The 18320-nt window shown below is 37.4% G+C and overlaps 1 protein-coding gene across 1 annotated transcript in view; it reads right to left on the bottom strand.

The window, feature by feature from the left end:
* Positions 1–16920, bottom strand: part of LOC104167422 (death-inducer obliterator 1-like) — a 39907-nt gene extending 22987 nt beyond the window's left edge. Inside the window, 6 exon segments of the mRNA XM_009707671.1 lie at positions 8418–8643; positions 9383–9595; positions 12576–12894; positions 13219–14128; positions 14449–14559; positions 16718–16920. Of these exon segments, the coding sequence (XP_009705973.1) occupies positions 8418–8643; positions 9383–9595; positions 12576–12894; positions 13219–14128; positions 14449–14559; positions 16718–16814 (1876 nt within the window). The 5' untranslated portion in view covers positions 16815–16920.
* Positions 16921–18320: the final 1400 nt, after the last annotated feature.

Raw genomic sequence — 18320 nt, 5'->3', positions numbered from 1 at the left:
CCCTACAGAATTAAAAATTTGGCATAAGGCTCTTCATACGCGAGAACTATTGCCTCTGGTGCCTAATATTGTCTTAATGTTTCCCAGTGTTCTCCTCCATCTACACTGATCTGTTTCCCCCCCCCCAGGATAAGATTTCTCGAGGCAGCGCATGGGGAGCACGGGCTGATGGCGGCGTCATCTTGTCCACCTTGCACAGAACTTTCCACAGTGGAAGCACTGGTCCAAGGGAGCGGGACGCTGGAAACCCAGTGCTTCAGAAGACACTGCCTTGCACACCCGCCAGCCTTCACAAGCCCACAGCGCGCAGCCTGCTGAAGCATGTGTGGGTTCGACAGCTACTTTTCATGCTCCGTCACTAAAATACAGTTTTAGGGGGAAAAACAAAACAAAATAAAACCAAACAACTAACTTTGAAACTTATGCACAGCATACAAGTTTGTGTGGCACCAACAGTAATAAAGCTGGTAGTTAACATTTTTCTGTTAGGGAAAAAAAAAAATCTGTAAAATTCCACAATATGAATAATAAAACCTAAGCAGCAGAGTACAGTTAATTGTGATCTACCTTTTAATGTCCTTTAAAAAAAAACAAAAAAAACACACCAAAAAAACCCACCTAATGTCAAATTAGAAACAGGAAAATTCACATTAGTGCAGGTTTGCAGTTGTTAAAAAAGCAAAAATACCTATTAGAAGGTATTCTCCGACAGCCCGTGTAAAGGCTGGCCAGAGCAATTACATATTTTGAGAAGAGCTAATCTCTAAAAATAGGCAACAGCACTGGCCTTTACAATAGCTTAAACACCTGATAGGAACGCAGGTGTGGAAAGACCAGCCGGAAGCAAGGAATTCACAAAAAACCCCAGCCAGCATTCAGAGTATCACTCAAGAACTGGCCCGTGAAGTCCTGCATGGTCCTGCAGCTCCTTGCTCAGACGCAGGTAGCTGCGCTATCTGTTTCTCTGTAGTCGTTCCAGCGTGCTGCAGCTGTCCGGTCTGAACGTTACAAAAGGCGAGGGCAGCCTGTTTTGGCACATATCACAGTAGAAAAGCACAGGCTCTTGGCTCAGAGAAGATGAAATACCTCACCCCTATTTGCCAATATCTGAGAATTAAAGAACTGCATTTTTCCCTTTGTAAAACTGCTGAAACAGAGGACGGGCAGGACTTCTCAAATTTACAACTGGCGGTGTTCCAACAGCTTCCCTTTGCCACTCAGCCTCACCATGTCCCAAATGGACTTGTCTGATGCAGCTGTGGTATGACGCCTTTCTGCAGAAATAATCTTAACAGGGTAGAATTTAAACTAACTCCTCTACCCCAAAGGCAGTGGCCGATACCGAACTTCAATCCACGAGTTCTTCTGAAGTGAAACCTTTCGATGCATTATTTAACTTTAAAAATTGAAAAAAAAAAAAAATACATGGGTGAGCTGGTGCTTTAGATGTCACGTTATAGAGCGCTCTACAACGGGAGGTTACTTACCAGTTACGAGACGTTCCTCAAGAGCAGCCTTTGCATAGTCACACTGCTGGGATGCATGCCTGACATCTCAGAGCCTCAGAAAACTTGCCGAAGTCAATCCGGTTAGGTGCCACTGAAGCACCCTCTTGTGGCACTGAGCATTCGGTGCCCAAGGCTGTGAAGGTGAGGTGTAGTTTGGAACCACTTCAGTTCCACGGCTGTTCAACTGTTGCTTTCCTGAAACCAATTTTTGCTAGACTTTCTGTCATTTCTCTCAAAGATAGCTTAGCGTTAGTTCTGAATAATTCAAGAGTGTTGAACTATTCTTAAATAGGTTTCAGTGTTAGTTTTCACTGTTAATTGCCTACAGAACAATGTGTCTGCTCCCACTTTCAAGACCAAGTCAAACTTTATTATCAAACACTAGCGTTTCAGTGGTGTGCCTCCTGCCCTGCTGTTTTTCTTCAAAAGCCTCTACCAGTTCTAATCTGCACCACAATAAGCAGCTCTTAAGTAAGCTGCCTGTGTGCCAAGCCTTTACGTTCAGGCACACAAAGAAAGTAAACCTGTCTTAATTTAGGAAACTCCGAGACAAGAGCCTTCTCTGTGGCAATTTGTTTGCGTCCAAGCCAACCCCTCCTGCCATAGCTATGCTCATGCAAATCTGTAGTTTAGACAGGCAAACCTTTGTTTTCATCTACATGAAATTACAGTGATTTATCTGATCTACATTAGACGACTGCATCTTCACAACTACATCACTTTTGAGTGAAAGAGAGGCACTATCTGCTGCTACAAAAAAAGGGCTCCTTATTTTCCAGACAATTCATGGATTGGTATCATCACTCCTTGTAGGGACAGGCCATCTTCAGGTTCCAAGTCCAGTACAGATCAGACACAGTGAATCATCAGCACTAAGATTGGCAACCAAACTCGACTCCAAAGTGCAACCCCTTTTATTTGGGGACTAGCAGAGAAAGATCTTTTTCACTGGCTATGGAGTCAAGTGAGCAAGTTCAAAGAACTGAATATTAGTAAAAGAAAGCAAAACAGCAATAGAGGGTGGTGAGTTTTTTTAATCAAACTTTCATCACTTTCAGTGTTGACGACAAGAGATAAACCACCCTAGTATTCATAGTGCATCCACAAGTTGTACCAGGTTTCTGCCCCCACAACCCTTCCCCTCAGCAATAATTCCTTATACTGAAGCCAAGCACCCATTATGGCAAGAGTCATCCAAGCGCCTTGAGGGTGCTAGGTGCATAAAAAGGCAAAATAGGAAACATGCCAGCAGCAGGGCCAGCCCAGCCTTTCTAACTTAAGAGACACAGCAAAAAAAAAAAAAAATCTTCGTTTGGCTGACAGCCACAGGACAGATGTCACATACCTTGTAGAGCACAGCAGGGGAGCTCCAGTAGTTCACAGGCAGATGATAATCAATCCCCAAGGATCCCACTGCTCCTTTTAACTGGCTGGGTCCCAGGGGATGTTGGCTTCAGCAGCCGCTACTGGTCTGCCTGACTCCACAGCCAGGACTCAGATCATGGACCAGCCCCGGTACCAGCACAGCCCCTGCCATCCTCATGATGCAAGTCCAGCACTGGAGCTGCGTTACACCAACCACTCCTGTACTCTCATTTTTCCAAAGCCAGAAGATTTCCAACATGAATTTCTCAGAAGTTCTGGCAGACGCATCTTTGGTATTCTGATTGTTATTTGGTCTGTCAGCAGCCTTTCTGAAAACTCCTCTAGTTACAAAGGGTTAAAGCTACACCTACATACACAGCAGCCACGTGTCCCAGAAAATGGCCAGTAACATGAAAGAAAGAATGCTTTTTATTCTCCTGGTACTATTCAATACTTATTGCCTCTTAGTATAGGCCTACGTTGCAGAATGTAGCATCAAGCAAAGACACCTCAGCTTTCAAGGAGTTAATTAGATGCCAGAAGTTGTTTAGTTAAAACAGTATGGAACTTAGCACAGGCTAGTTTTTCTTATGGGGAAGCACCCACACCAAAACAAAGGCAGCAAGTTTAACCACTATCAGTCCTTGCAGACAAACATGCTTATGACTTAAGAATGATTCCTCAGTTTAAGTAAAACATTTTTTAAGTTAAGCTAAACCATCAGCAGTATATCCACATACACTGCACTCAATTGAAGAATCACAACTTAAGCTAGGTCAATCTTGCCCAAAGAGAAGCATTAAACTGGCACCAGTCTGTGTGCAGACAAGGCCTTACTTTTTTCTTTTCACAATGGTACTTACAGCTTCCTACATCACTTTTACCTCCTGAGCCATAACTCTTCTGTCTTTAGTGTACTGCATTTTCCCCGTTCTCTTCATTGTAGTGGATTTAATCTCCTGCCTTCAAACTGTTATTACAGAACGAAAAAAAAAACCCACAAGAAAAAAAATACATAAATTATGTATGCTATAATCCTAGTATTTTGGTATGCACATCACATTTTATGATGATGGGCTGCCAGTATCACTGTATTCCCTTTAAAAAGTCTCCCTACTGTTTTAGGGGTATAGGAACAAAGCAGTCCAGGTGCCCTTTGTATATCGGATCTTTAACTATTCAAGCAAACACTATTCACTTTGTGAATAGGTCTTGGGTGTAGAAAGTTTAGCTGCGGAAGAAATGAAGAAAACTAAAAGGGGATAATAAAAGGAAATTTGTATCACCACAGCCAGGGCTCCTCAAACCTGGTCTCCCAGTTCCAGGAGGTGGCAGAGTTAACTTGTCTCTCCATAATTCACTGCTGTAAAGCAGGAGAGGGACTACAAACATTGTCCTTTTCTCTTAATGAAACACTTCCCCTTCAAAGTTCCACTGATTATCAACTTCTATGAAATACTAGTAGCAAATAAGATATTATGATAGATAGCTATAAACTCATACTATTTATCTGTCTACAGTTAAGTAAACAGAAGTTTAGTGGCTTGGTATGACAAAGAAGTGCTTTTTATTCAGGAAGTTTTACCACAAGAAGAATAATAAAAAATAAACACTAAATGTATTTCTTATCTAATAAATCCTCTTCACTCTCCTGTGTGCTTAGTTACTTTTATCAATAAATGCAGTTAAGATGTTTAAGTAGCTTCAGCACCTGCGTTGAGTAAATTATTGGTTCATGTACTTCTTTTAAGTCTAATAAGATTAAGTCAGCTGAACTTCAACAAAGATTTGAAGCACTGATGAGTACTTAGTGTACTTATGACTGGGCAGTTTAAAAACTGGGATACTGCAAATGTCTATCTTCTTCCCCTCCTTTTGGATTCATTTTCGATTTTAAAACTGCTGATACATTTGCTGCTGACTACTATTTGACAATTAATAACAAAAATACAGAAAAAAGTCTCTTCCAAGTGTTGTTCTATCAAACAGAAAACCCAAGTTCAGGTGCTTCAGACATACACACTGATATCACTGATAAACATTTATGTCAGCAAACTTCATACTTGAAGTGTTCCTTTACCCCCTTTTTACAGTGCAGCAGTGAATATAATGGACAAATATTGTTACAAATGTAATACATTATATTAATTAGTGTAAAACTTTTAAAAGCTCTCAGCAGAGTCAAATAAGCAGCGGACACAAACTGCTTTTGTGGTTCCTTCTGGAAAAAACATATTTGTATCATGCTCTTTGTCCTCCTCCAGTATAATTAAAAAAAAAAGTCTCCCATTATTGTAAGATGTTTGTTAGTCTGCTAACAAAACTGAAACATTTAAGAAATCATTTTGGGTGGTGCTTCCCCACAAACACCTAGATGGATCTTACTAGATAAATGAGAGTCTTTTGCTTTTGCTATAAATTTTACATCTCCTCTGATATGACCTAAATATTGATAATTAATATGACAAATTCAGAATTTCTACCACAACTTGAATCTCTGAACAACAATGTTCCTAAATCTCAACAATTCATGTATCAATTTGGAAGCTAGGATGACTTTTGAAATTGAACATAAAAGCTGAGCACTGCATATTAAATTAATACCAATTTTCCTAATGAAATAAAAGCAATACTTCTGAAAGGGAATGTGGCATATACCTAATTTCCTCTTGTATGTGTAGTTCAAATACTGCATGCAACTTTGAAAGTACTTAGACTTAATATTCACTTATCAAAGCGAGTTCAGGGTATTTCCCACCCCAGTTATTAAAAGAATAAATAGGATTATTTTCACTGGGAACATCAAGATGTCAGTATCATTAATCAGGCTCCAGATTTTGGTGTCCAAAGTCACTGTCAAGTACAGCCCCAATCTATCCCCCAAAAAAGCTACAGAAAAAAATTAGGAAGTGAAGAAACACGAACTAATGGGGTAACAGAGAAAGTCACCGCTCTATAGAACTGCATACTACTAGCACTAAATATCTTTTTTTTTAAATGCAGAACAGGTTAGCTTGAGAAAAGGGGGCTTGGTGGCAGGGTTTAGATGCCCCTGTCACTCGGTACATCTGTAAGAGTGGCTTGATTTTCTTCTTGCTACTACTTACTGTCATATGTAACAACAACAAGATCTTGTACCTGACAAGTACAGAATAAACACAGGAAGTAAATCCATGTCTGAAATATGATAAACTGACTGATGGAAAAGTATTAGAGAGAGTCATTTTGCTGATCATGTTAAGTTTCCTTAATTCCTAAAGAGCCTCATGTACTGAAGTCACAAATAAGGATTTGCAGAACATGGATGAAGCTCTGGGATAACACTGGCAGTATTTTGAAGTACTGTATATGGAAGAATCCCGTCCTTAGCCTCCTCTAGGCAACCTTCAACAACTCATCATAAACATCTTTCATAATCAATGTTCAGAAATACACATTTCTAAACAGCGAGTCACTTTGTTTGAAGATTACTGTCTGAAACAGATTATATGTTCTGTCCACTGAAGGCGTTTTCCTTGACAGACTAACTCAGACTGAAAGAGTTCTAACTTTTAGATACATGAAGTGAGAGGACTCTCACAAATTTCCATAATACTGTAACTTCTGTGTTTTGAACAGCATATAAAGATTTGTTAGATAAATAAAATCTTGTGGAATATCCTTAAAGATGATGCAATAGCAGCTTCTCAGGAAGATTACAGATCAAACCCATCCACCAAAAGGTAGGACAAATTTTTTCACAAATACACAAACAATTTACCTGGGAATTTAGTAATGGTACAGAGTTCCCACACATTAGTACAACTTACCTTAATAACAGCAATCTGAAGTTCTTCTTTGCATTTGATATGAGAGCTCTTCATCACACAAACTAGGCTGTTTTCTATTTGTTACTAAAGTCTGGTATATACATATATTTTTGAACCAATTTAACAGTTTAGCTACAGGAATACAGTTTTCTACTGGAATTGGCTAAATCTGTGTAACTTCCAGTATGGTAAAACTTAAGAGCAATCCCCCTTAAAAAAAAAACAAACCCTCAAACTTGCTGCCACAAAACCTGTATTCCCGTCTCCTAGGTAAAAGCCTGTAGCAATAAGAACATTTTAAGTGATATGGTTATATGGACACTTGCAATTATTTTGAGATAGAAAGCGTCATAACTAAAACTAGATGACTTTCTGTTATGTTTAAAACACTACAGAAGCAGCTTAAAAAAATGCAAGTTCATCAAAATATGTATCTTAAGAGTTCACTATAAAAAAGGCACAGGGCCCAAATAACAAAACAGGTAACAAAAATATGCAAGGGAAGTTATAACCATTTAAACATTTGATGTGGTTAAATACAATTAAAATACACCTAGTAAGTCGTCTATGTGCTATAATAATAAAGAGAAATTTAGGGTAGCTGGTGTTCCCTCAGTGTTTAAAAATTACACCTAAAAAGAACCTCATCTTAAAGATTACTTATCAGTTACTTTACATATAATGCGTTTAATAACTACGTTTATTTCTGAAAATAAAATGTAAATTGGCTAAAGTGTGGTTAAGAAAGCTGTGAGAACTGAATTTCTGAATTCATTAATCTTCAAGTGAGTAAACATTAGACACGAGGTCATGTGTTTTGTAAATGTGAAATGTAAGATTTCATCTGAAGTTCCTTCACTGCATTATAAAACTATTTAGCTGGAGTCAATCAAAAAATGTTATTAGCAGAAAGACTTGTTCAGGTTACAAAGCAGTATTTACTTACCTTTATATGAGTTACAAGGATGCTATTCAAAACCTGCAAAAATACGCACGGCAATATCTTTGCCTAAAATCCACTTCAGATGTGTTCTTGTGTGTGTGGATAATGTGTGAAGTATGAACATATAAATAGAAAGGAAACAAAAAAATAAAAGAAAAAAGAGTACTGCCTCCCCCCAAACTTAAAAGTAAAGAATGGTCCTTAAATTATTTCATGTAAGGAAGAAAAGCAGCAGGAAGAACTTGGATATTGACAGTTAAAGGCTGTTTGCAGAAGTGTAAAGTATCGTTGGATACCAGGTTGAAGATTTCATTCTCGGCACTAGCACTGAAAATGCATAGACCTGAGAGACAGGTGCCAAATCTAAATTACAAAAATACAACTCAAATTAGTACAGTCAATTGCTGATTCATGGTGCACACCGTGCAACCTCTTCGTAAAACTTAACACAAACGTATCAATACTTACCTTTTCTAGATTAGACACAGTTATTGTCTTTATGGGAAAAATTTTAAGCTTAATCATGTAGTTTTCATCCAGAAATCAGCTGGGCAGATTGACAGGCTCTTATTCATACAACTGTCATACGATACCAATGAAACATCTAAAAGTATCTCCCATTTGTGTGTATCTCTGTGTGCGAATCTTTGAAGGTGAAGAAAAGTAGTTTGGTGCCGTATTAAGAAAAAAAAACCCAAATCCTAAACTCCCTAGTCTTGCAGAGCCAAGAATGGATGGGTATTCAAAGAAAATGTAAATGATTATTCAGGAATATCCCTATGCGATACATACATTTGAACAACAGTGAAGATGAAATGGCAGCAGTCCTTTCAGGCTTTACAGCATTGTAATTATGATCGCTTGCCCAGGACGGTGTGCTGTTTTCTGCTGCTGGCTCTTTAGCAATAGCTTGAGTGTTTGCCTCAGTCTTGGCAGTTGTCAAAACAGTCTTCTTCATATTGATCTCTCTTTTCTCAGGAAATTGTCGCTTTTGGCCTGAAAGAGGCTTAATACCTGCCTGTATGATTAAAAGAAGCTTAATTACTAAAAATCATCAAATATACTGTATTTTACAAAGAAGCAGAGACATAATTACATATATCTACACAACTTTCTTTTATAGTAAGCTCCTGTAAATACACTTGAAATGACATAATTTCACATTCATGTCTATAAAGCAAAGGTAACATACACTGTAACTTCAGGAAAAGAGAATGGTAAAGAAACTATCTCATTATCTCATATCATCAAGTCGGAGGGCAGGGCAGGGGGGGTTGGTGGTTTGTTTGAAAAGCTATCACCCATTTTATAGTGGTTTCAGAAAGAAAAGAAGGCTTTGATTTAATCTTTTTACTTCCCAAAGCACACACATATTCACAGTAATTCCAAATTACTGCCCAAAACCCACTAATTTGGAGTTAAAAAAGGTAAAATGAATTTGGCTTTAAAGAGGTGTACTGCTTATGTTTTTGTTTTTGTTTTTTTTTTGTTTGTTTTTTTTTTAAGGGAAATGAATCTAAAAAGCCCTTGCAAGAAACTATCTAGAGGTAATTACTAAGATTTTTAAAAAGCAACAGGAAAACATTTTATTGTTAGAAGAATTAAACAATGCTTTTTACCACAGAAAAAGGCAAGAGAACAACAACAAAGAAAAAAAAAAAAAAAAGCAAGCTCCTCTTCAACGCAGGACTCAAAAAGCACAGAAATAAGCCACTGTGTTTTAGGACAACTGTTTTGGATCATGAACATAAGCTTACCTGCAGCTGAGATTTTGGCATGCCAGGTTTTTCAGATTTTGGTTTGATCTTCTCTTTAGGTTTTGGTTTTGCGTCTTTGCCAGCACTTAAAAACTTCATAGTGGCTGCAGCATGTTTGAGAATGCAGTCATTGCTGCAATATACAGAATCAGGCTGAGCCAAATTAAAACAGCCAGGACCAATGCACTTCGATGCACCAGGAGCTTCAATTACCTATAGAATGAAACGGAGTGAGTTCAAACTTCAAGAGGAAACAACAGAAACATACCTTTATAACACAAAGAGATGCTTACATATCATATGTGCAGACCGTAGCTAAGACGGTTAGCAACTTGCACAATTGCCAGCATGGAAACAACTTTCATTCATGATGTAACACAACCCATACCAATGTAAGAATTTCACTCTTGAAAATACAACACGTTCTGAAAATAGTGTGTTACAAGTGGTTGATCTGCTAGCAGTGAACTATGGGAGGCTGGTTTCCTAAGTTTTCAGCTTCATAAGCACACAAATGCTTTTTTCTGATCCTCTACATCATGTCAGAAATCTGCTTAATAATGAAGAACTGGTTTCTCAAAAGCAAGGTTTCTAAAACACATTTTACTTATGTGTCACCATCAGCTGCCATCCTCAACCACGCACACATGCAAAAGGAAGCACTCAGCTATTCAGGTGTACAGATAATTCTTGCTCTAGGGGTTTACTAATTTTAATTTTAGAAGTCTCCAACTTACATAAACACAACTATTCTCCTAGACAATTCTGCCATAGCCTAATACTTCTTATACACAGAGAGGTTTGCATATGCATATGCAATCTTCTATGCAATTTTCCTCTACATCACAATTACTCTCCATTTATATCAAGGTGTTACATACTAAGCACTTTCTCTTCAAATGTTAAGACTTAGAAAATACCACGTTCCTTGAAAACAGAGTACATTAGGTCAAAGTCTATAAATATTTGAAAGCTCTTTAAGCTTCAGCCACCTCTGGGTACCATGCCTTCAGTCTCACTCTTCTAGATTACTCCTAAAAATGTTACACAACTGACCTAACACTCAGAGCTACTGCAGTTCTAGACAGCCTCTCCCCTATCAATAAACTGCAATTTGTAATCACCAAACGTAAGTTTTTCAGGAATATTTCCAGTTAAAAGAAAAAAAATTTATTTGTATAGTATGGCTTATTTTTCCCCAAAAGTCAGTAAAGACAGCGTTATCTACTGCAGTCTGATAAAATCTGGGTTTGGGAACTTTCCCATAAAAATTAAGTTTATGCTTTAGAATACTTTACCATCATGTACACATTTAACTGTGAAGTACAAGAAAGAAATATCAATTCATGTTCCCTAAGCACCACCTCAAACTTCAGATTAAATGAACTGTCACTTCTAATTAAGGGCATTTACTCAGATGATGACAAAATTTTCAGTGTTGATATCTGTACTTACACAATTTCTAGTAGTTTTTAATCACAACCCAGAAACTCTACAGCTATAGCTACTTATGGACAGCAACAAAAAGGAGTCTTTCTTAAAGTGCTTAGAATATTGGTGTAAGAGAACAGATAAACTGAATAATGAGACTGTTCAGTCACCGTAACTCAGTAATTTCAGCACATCAACATATGAAATAGCAATGATCTTTTTGCCTAGAATGGGCAGGAAATTCTGTGGTGCTTGTTTATACAAGCCATAGAGGGATCTTAACTGAGGTATGAGGGACAGCATGGGCTAAGCCACAGACTTGACTGGACAGTTCTCTCAAAACATGGTACCACCCGGCAAACACAAATACAACAGTTCCGTTCCATTTCCAAACGCCAAAAGAGTACCTAAAACATAAGCAGTTCTTCCGTAAGAGGCAATGAGTTAGTGATAATTATGTTTTTCTTTTTCACCAAAGGAGAGATGCCTAACACGTTCGAGTAACTTGTTAGCATGCTAATATCAAAGAGTAATCGGTGACACTGAGAAGCAGAACTTAAAATACTAATGCTGACAGTAAAATGCAGACCAACACCAACAGCACTGGACTCTCAAAAACTTTGTGTACAAAGAAGTACAAATGTATTTGAAACTATTTGAAAACATTTTGGAAAAAAATACTGTTTTCCACACATTTATCTTTAAATAGTAAATATTTATATATTAAGCTCAAACTGTTTTGATCTATACATTGAGCTCACTATGCTGATACGGATAGCTCTGCTATTTAAATGGACTGCAGGTAGGGTAGTGTTCCATGAACATTTTGTAAAAAAAAAGTACTACAATAGAAGGATTCTTCCAGAGAGACACTTACATTCAAACTTGTAATATTTATTCTAAGGATTATTTCAAAAGTTTAAAGATTCGGCATGAAAGAACAAATTCATACAGAAAAAAAATATAAATAGCTGTAGCATTCTAACAGCAAATACCCCAGACATACTCTTCAAGGCATAGTAAGGAGAAAAGGAAAGTGTTCAAAATGTTGTCATTACTACAGTAGCTTAGGCAGTATAAAGAGAACCACTGTAGCATTAAGTTTTTTAATTTGTGTACATTGAGCGGAATAAGCTTCTTTGCTTGTATTCTGAGTATAGAACTCACTATTACAAAATTTGAACTTCTGTATTTTTATACCAGAATTTGCAGTAATTTGACATACACATTTTAATGTTAGAAAAGGCAGTATAAAAGAATTCTCTATGTACTAATAGAAGCATCAAGACAAAAATCAGAACTTCAAAGACTAACTGGTAGTAGAGAGGAAGTACAGTTAGAACTCACTCCAACAGACACTTGTCCATGTTAAGTAAAAAGTTTCACTATCATTGAAAATGTCAAAAATTGTTTGACGTTATTTCAAAGCTAGTATAAACCAGTCCAGAATTCTAATATTTTTATTAAAAGAACATCTCATTATTTTACTTTCAAAACAGTATTTAGAAAGGGCAGAATAGCACAAAGGATCTCCTTATACCTACATAAGACTTTTAAATCCCTCACTTCAAAATAACACCACCTTAGTTTCCTGTACTGACAGAACTATGGATAAACTTCTACTAAATAGTAATATTTAGCAGGTTGTTCAGCTTCATATTTAGGTTTAAAAAAGTAAGTGAGATTTACAGCCATACAAGTAAGCCATTGTCTCTGTGTACTCAGTGAAACATAAAAAATAAGAAACAATTAAAATACTTACAGGTTGAAATATCTTTAGTTTTTTCTTCCCACTTGGATTTGCAGCTTTTTCAATCCTACCCTTGATTCCTTGGTCCTCAACAGATTTTTGTTCAATTGTTCCTATGCTTGTGAATTCTGTGCCATCCACATTTACTTGCCCCACTTTAGCTTCCTGCTGGTCTACTTCTGAAACAGGCTCATCCTGTCCCTGTAGAATGGTGCAGTTTGGACAGATATAGTCCTCACCATTCCTTTCCAGCAATCGCCCTCGAGCCTCAGAGATACCCACGCAGTCACCATGAAACCATTCCTCACATCTATCACAACAAATCATAAACCTGGAAAAAAAAAACAAACAAACCCAAGGAACAATAAAACATTGTGAAATGAAAAGACAATTAACACTTGACAGATATTTCAACCAGTAGATCTTAAATACACTGCTAAAGTACCAGCATACTGTTCTGCCTCACTGTTCATTTGTATTCATTTGTTTATCTCCTCTTCAAAGTATTTGTTATAAGCTCTCCCCCAAACTCCAAACAAACCCAACAGCTTATTTACATACACTCAAAAAGTAAGCATTAGCATTTGGCTTAATTTTTCATCACAGAAAAATTCCAACTACTTGCACTGCATTTTTAGTTGAAACCTTTGCCTACCTGTTGTTATGAGGCTGACGACAAATACAATACAGTGCATTTGGGTCATAAATCTCAGACTCAGGTTTGCTTTTGGGCAGCTCTTCAGGTTCTTCATCTGTGAGCCCTTTTGTGCCAAGGGCAGGCTTTGCCTCCTCCTGAACCTGAGGATCTTCAGTGTCTTCCTCAGACACAACCACTTGACTTGCAATCTCAGTGCTGTCTGCAGTCTCTGGCTCCTGTTTGACAGGCAACTCAGACTCAACTTGTTTTTCAGACTGGACATCACCTGTTTCTGTAGGATCTTGTTCTGAATTTCTTTTCCTCAGGCGGTTCTGTATATCCTTCAATGTCAGCTGCACAGGTTTCTGTTCAACACGTTTCTTTCTTAGTCGATTCTGCAGTTCCTTTAGTGTTAACCCATCACTATCACTATCAGAAGTATCACCTTCTTCTTCCTCCTCCTCCTCCTCCTCTTCTTCCTCCTCTTTTGTGCATCTGCTTTTAGAGCCTTTCTGATCCTTACAACTCCTAGTGGCAATCCTCCGAGTTGCAGGTTTTATATCTGGAGTGCTCTCAACACTATCTTCTGAAGCAGTTTCAGCATCTGTAGCTGGACAGGATGCTGCTTCACTTGAATCTTCCAGAGAAGTAGGAACACTCCTCCTTCCTCTGCGCCTTACTGTTGTAAGAAATTCTTCTACTCTTTCCGTTCGCTTTGGTTGCCGTCCACTACGCCTGAGGTTTAAGCTTTGTTGCTGCTGTTGTGGCTGTTGTTCACTACAGTCCACATCAGCATCTCCTACACCTTCTCGCTTAGCAATTGTAGTCCTTCGAAACCCCCAGGTTTTCCTGAACTCTTTACTTGTAGGCTTGATAGTCTTTTGCTCCTCCTCATTGCTTTGCTCACCTTTATCATCCAAAACTGATGCTAAAAACAAGGGAACGGTTATTAAACTGGTGGTAAAGGAAGGTGTTTTTTTTCTTAAAAGTTTTTTTTAAACGTAGTATTTTTTCTGTATCTCTTCACCTCATTTTATGACCCCGAAAAAAGATAAAATGCTTTCTTGTGAATGTAATGCAACAGCAGTAGCAACTAAGTACATACTTGAACACTGTGCCAACATAATCCAGCTGTTACAAACCCTTCTGTTATTTAAAAATGTATGTATATACACATATATACATACACACACACGCAATGGACAAATAAGCATATTTTCTGCTCAATTTAAAAGCAAGAAATCTTACCAGGAGAACTATTTTCCATGTTGTCAGTATTAGATTCAGACTGTAATGGCACTGGCTGTGAACTTACAGCTTGTTCCATAGCACGGACACCACAGTCCCCACCCTGAAACACTGAAGAGAAACATAATGTTCAAAACTCAGATTCAAAAATATTAATAGCCTAAGTAATTACTAGCTGTTCTGATGTACTCTCATTATGTTATTGTAACAAATACTTAACGTGATTTTAAAGCCATTAATAGTCACTGAATATCAACAAAGAGTTGACTGAATTCCTTCAAAGTACTAAGTTAAATATATGGGTTTGGACACTATATTGACATATTTTCTTAAACAGCCTTAGGATTTCTGATATTTTCTGGTATTTCTCAAAAAAAATCCTTCCACGGTACAAGCCTGTTCCCTGGGGTTTGTCTGGGGAAAACCTGTAGCACTTCTACTCCTTATGCAGACACAGGAACCATAACACACAACAGTGTGAAAGACCACGGAGCAGATCAAGGAGTCATCTGAACAGACAGTACAGTCACAGTTACTGTTTCAAAGGTGAGGATAGTGTTTGGTATCAATAACAGTTTCTGGTAGAAAGGACTGCTGATTATCTGCAGCAGATAAGAAACAAAGTAGAAACAACGGCCAGTTCACAGAAATTTAAAGCTACTGCTGTTTAGATATTGCAGGGTGAGTCAAAGAATAACGAGGTTTTGTATTTTAAACAAATCTAAAATCAGAGAAACACCCTACTCTTCATTGTTAAAATAAACTAGGTCTTTACCTTGCCTATTAAATGGTGTAGCTGCTATTTTTAAGTGGTTTCAGAAACATCAGTGGGTATTCAGGATAGAGCAACACACCTTCCCTTCATTATTTCTCTAACAAGGTTTATTGGATAGCAGAAATTACACAGAAAAGAACAAAATAAAAACCTTCTCAAACACCTCTCTGGGGAAAAAAAAAATCTGCATTGAATGAAACCTGAGAAAGGTGGCTCCTTGACATGGTTATTTACAAAAAGGTTTTCAGTCCATATGATCTACCAGAAAGGAAAGGGGGAAAAAAAAAAAAAAAATATCTGTGCTGACAACCAGGTCCCCTTTTTTCGCAAAGGTCTTCCAGCATACTAGGAGACTCTCTTATTTGAGAAGACAGAAGCAAATGAGATAAATAAATGTAAGATCTGAGACTGCATTTTGAGTAATTCAGGAATAACCTGGTTTGAATAAGAATTACAGTTACTATTACATCATAGTGCAATGTTTTAAATGAGTTGCATGCCATGTAAATGCTCTCCTAAATGAATACAGAAACTATGTTTTGCAGTCATTGCAATCACATTGCTCACGTGAAACTCTAATATGCACTAGTAAGTATACCTCAATGAACTGGGTAAACAGAAACAGTACTTTAAAAACAGCAACAAGAAACATCCCCACGTCTCCCCCAAGAATGTTTCTGGAGTAGTTTCATGTGTATTCCTGGCTCAGGAATTGCACAGGTAAGCCAAAAGGGAACATTAATAGAATTCCTAAAGAACAGTACTCATTGAAAGAATCAAAGATATTTCTAACAGCTGTACATATTACAGCTACAAGTTTTCAGAGGCATCCTTTAGTAAGCTTTTCCCAATCTTGCAGTGTACACTGGTGATAAATGTCTCCTTATTTCATACACTGCATCAGTTGCAATACTGTTCCACCTTATCAAACACAATCTCTCTATAGTGCAACTCCTATGCTTTCTAGTATTATATTTAACAATGCTAGAACAGAAATGTTAACTGTCAATGCTATGGAAACATAAAACAGCCATGCAGATATGTTAAAAAGAAGTTGTAACTTCAGAGTCATTTCAGTGAGATACTGTAAATGTTGCTGTAAAAGCAGCAGACTCCAGAACATCAATTTAAATAGTAACTGATTACTTTTAACATTTCAGCCAGAATAAGAAGTAAATTTTAAGCCCGTAGTACACAGGTAAAAAGCTGAAACTGCTTCAAACCAATATGAAATTCCATTAAGTTCCCACATTAAAAAAATCATTAACTATAATATTTTAAATTTTTTTTTATAAAATGCTAAAATTATATTCACACCAGAAAAGGCTGTAACGGAAGTAAGGGAATGAGTCAAAAGTTCACATCTTTGTTTACCTTGGAAGATGAAGAAATGTTAAAAGCTACAAGCAGAGGTAATCCAAATTCTGAGATTTAAATTCCAGATAAAATGTAAAGAAATAAGAAGTCTCTCCAATGTCCTCTATATGCTTTTACCTGACACAGCATTAGAGGCTCGAATGGTTTCTCCCTGCAGAGCTGAATGAAAAGGAGAGCCAGAAGAGGGCAGCAAAGGATCAGAGTCATTCAGCATTATCCTTCCAGCCCATGCTGAATTTCCCAATTCAGAAGTGCCACACTGACTTTCCGAGCTGTCAGCAGGACCAAATACTGTCAATCCTCCTTTTCCTGCTGGCTCCTGGGGAAAAAAAAAATAAAAAATAAGGCACCGATACGTTTATGAACTTATCTTACTATTGTTTACATAAATTTGGAATTGTTTTGCCTCTATTACGCTATAAAGCAAATTTTGTTATTTTGCCTTCTTGACAGTTTTCTACTTCCAGAAAGACACTGAAACTGGAAAGAAAAGTCAAAGTAAAGCAATACCACCTCCACCACTTACCAACAGTTGAGACCTTTAAAATAAATACAAAATATGGTTGTACTCTCATCAATTCATTTAGACCCCATTAAGACTTCCAGAACAGTAACAAACTGTAATCAACAAGTCAATTCCATTTACAGTATTTAAAAGCATTCTGAGAGTGAAATTTAATAAGCGTATATTGTGCAATGAAAACACAGAAATGCTTTTAAACTCAATCAGCATGCCCAAGGTCACAGCAGGGAAGATTTACCAGTTTGTACTAAATTTCATCAGAGAACATATCTGCAGCTTTCAGGATTTAAATCCAAGTGGTTAGTCAGTGGTTTTGCAAGGTGGGATAATAAAAATTTACAGTTGACCTTCAGAATTAAGGAACATTCCTTATCACTGTGCCTTTCATTAATAAGGTTTGCAATACAGAAAATTTCAGCAGCTTTATTTAAAAGACAGCAGATTGTATCAATAACAACACATTAAGCCTTGGAAAACATTTCAAAAAAAAAAATCACAAGCCATTCATTTAAAGCATCTGAACAACTGTTTAGTCCACTGAGTCCCAATTCACATGCACAATGGCAATGGAAAATTAATGCTCACTGAGCACATGAGCTTGAAAATCAGTAGGAAATGCCTGCAATTTAACGCAAAGTAGTCTACCAAACTACGAGAACACTGGAAGAGAATTTGGCAGGAAAAGGAGGACCGGATGGACAGGTCAGGAAAAGTGATTTTTGAACTAACCTATAAAATAAATCTGTGAAGACAAAAGAACGATACTGGACACAGACTCTGTGTCAGCATTCTGCAATTCGAGATGCAGCAGAACTGTCACAGTAGGTGTAGGAAATAATTAAAATGTTAATAATTCTTTCACAGGAGTAAAAACTGATTGTTAACATTCCAGGTGGGGAGACATACAAATTTAAGAACAGAGTAGGTAATCCTTCATAGACACGCCAATACACAGTCTGACTTTTCTTTTTAAAGAATATGTCATTTTTTTCCCCCATATCTCTCAAGCCCCCAACTCTTAAAGCATCTTTGCTGTTTAGAAACACTTTTCACTTCCTAAGCAATGATGATCTCTAGGTGTTCTCCAGTGCCACATCACCATCCCAAAAATAAGGAGAGGGGAAAAGACAAACACCTCCCCAAATCTGATTTTCATCAGTGGATCACTTTACTATTTCATGAACAATAAATCTCAAC

Source organism: Cariama cristata, unplaced genomic scaffold, assembly GCF_000690535.1.
Source record: "Cariama cristata isolate BGI_N322 unplaced genomic scaffold, ASM69053v1 scaffold28299, whole genome shotgun sequence".
Taxonomy (NCBI): Eukaryota; Metazoa; Chordata; class Aves; order Cariamiformes; family Cariamidae; genus Cariama; species Cariama cristata.
Note: the sequence above shows the minus strand (reverse complement) of the source record. Positions and strands in the feature narration are given on the sequence as shown.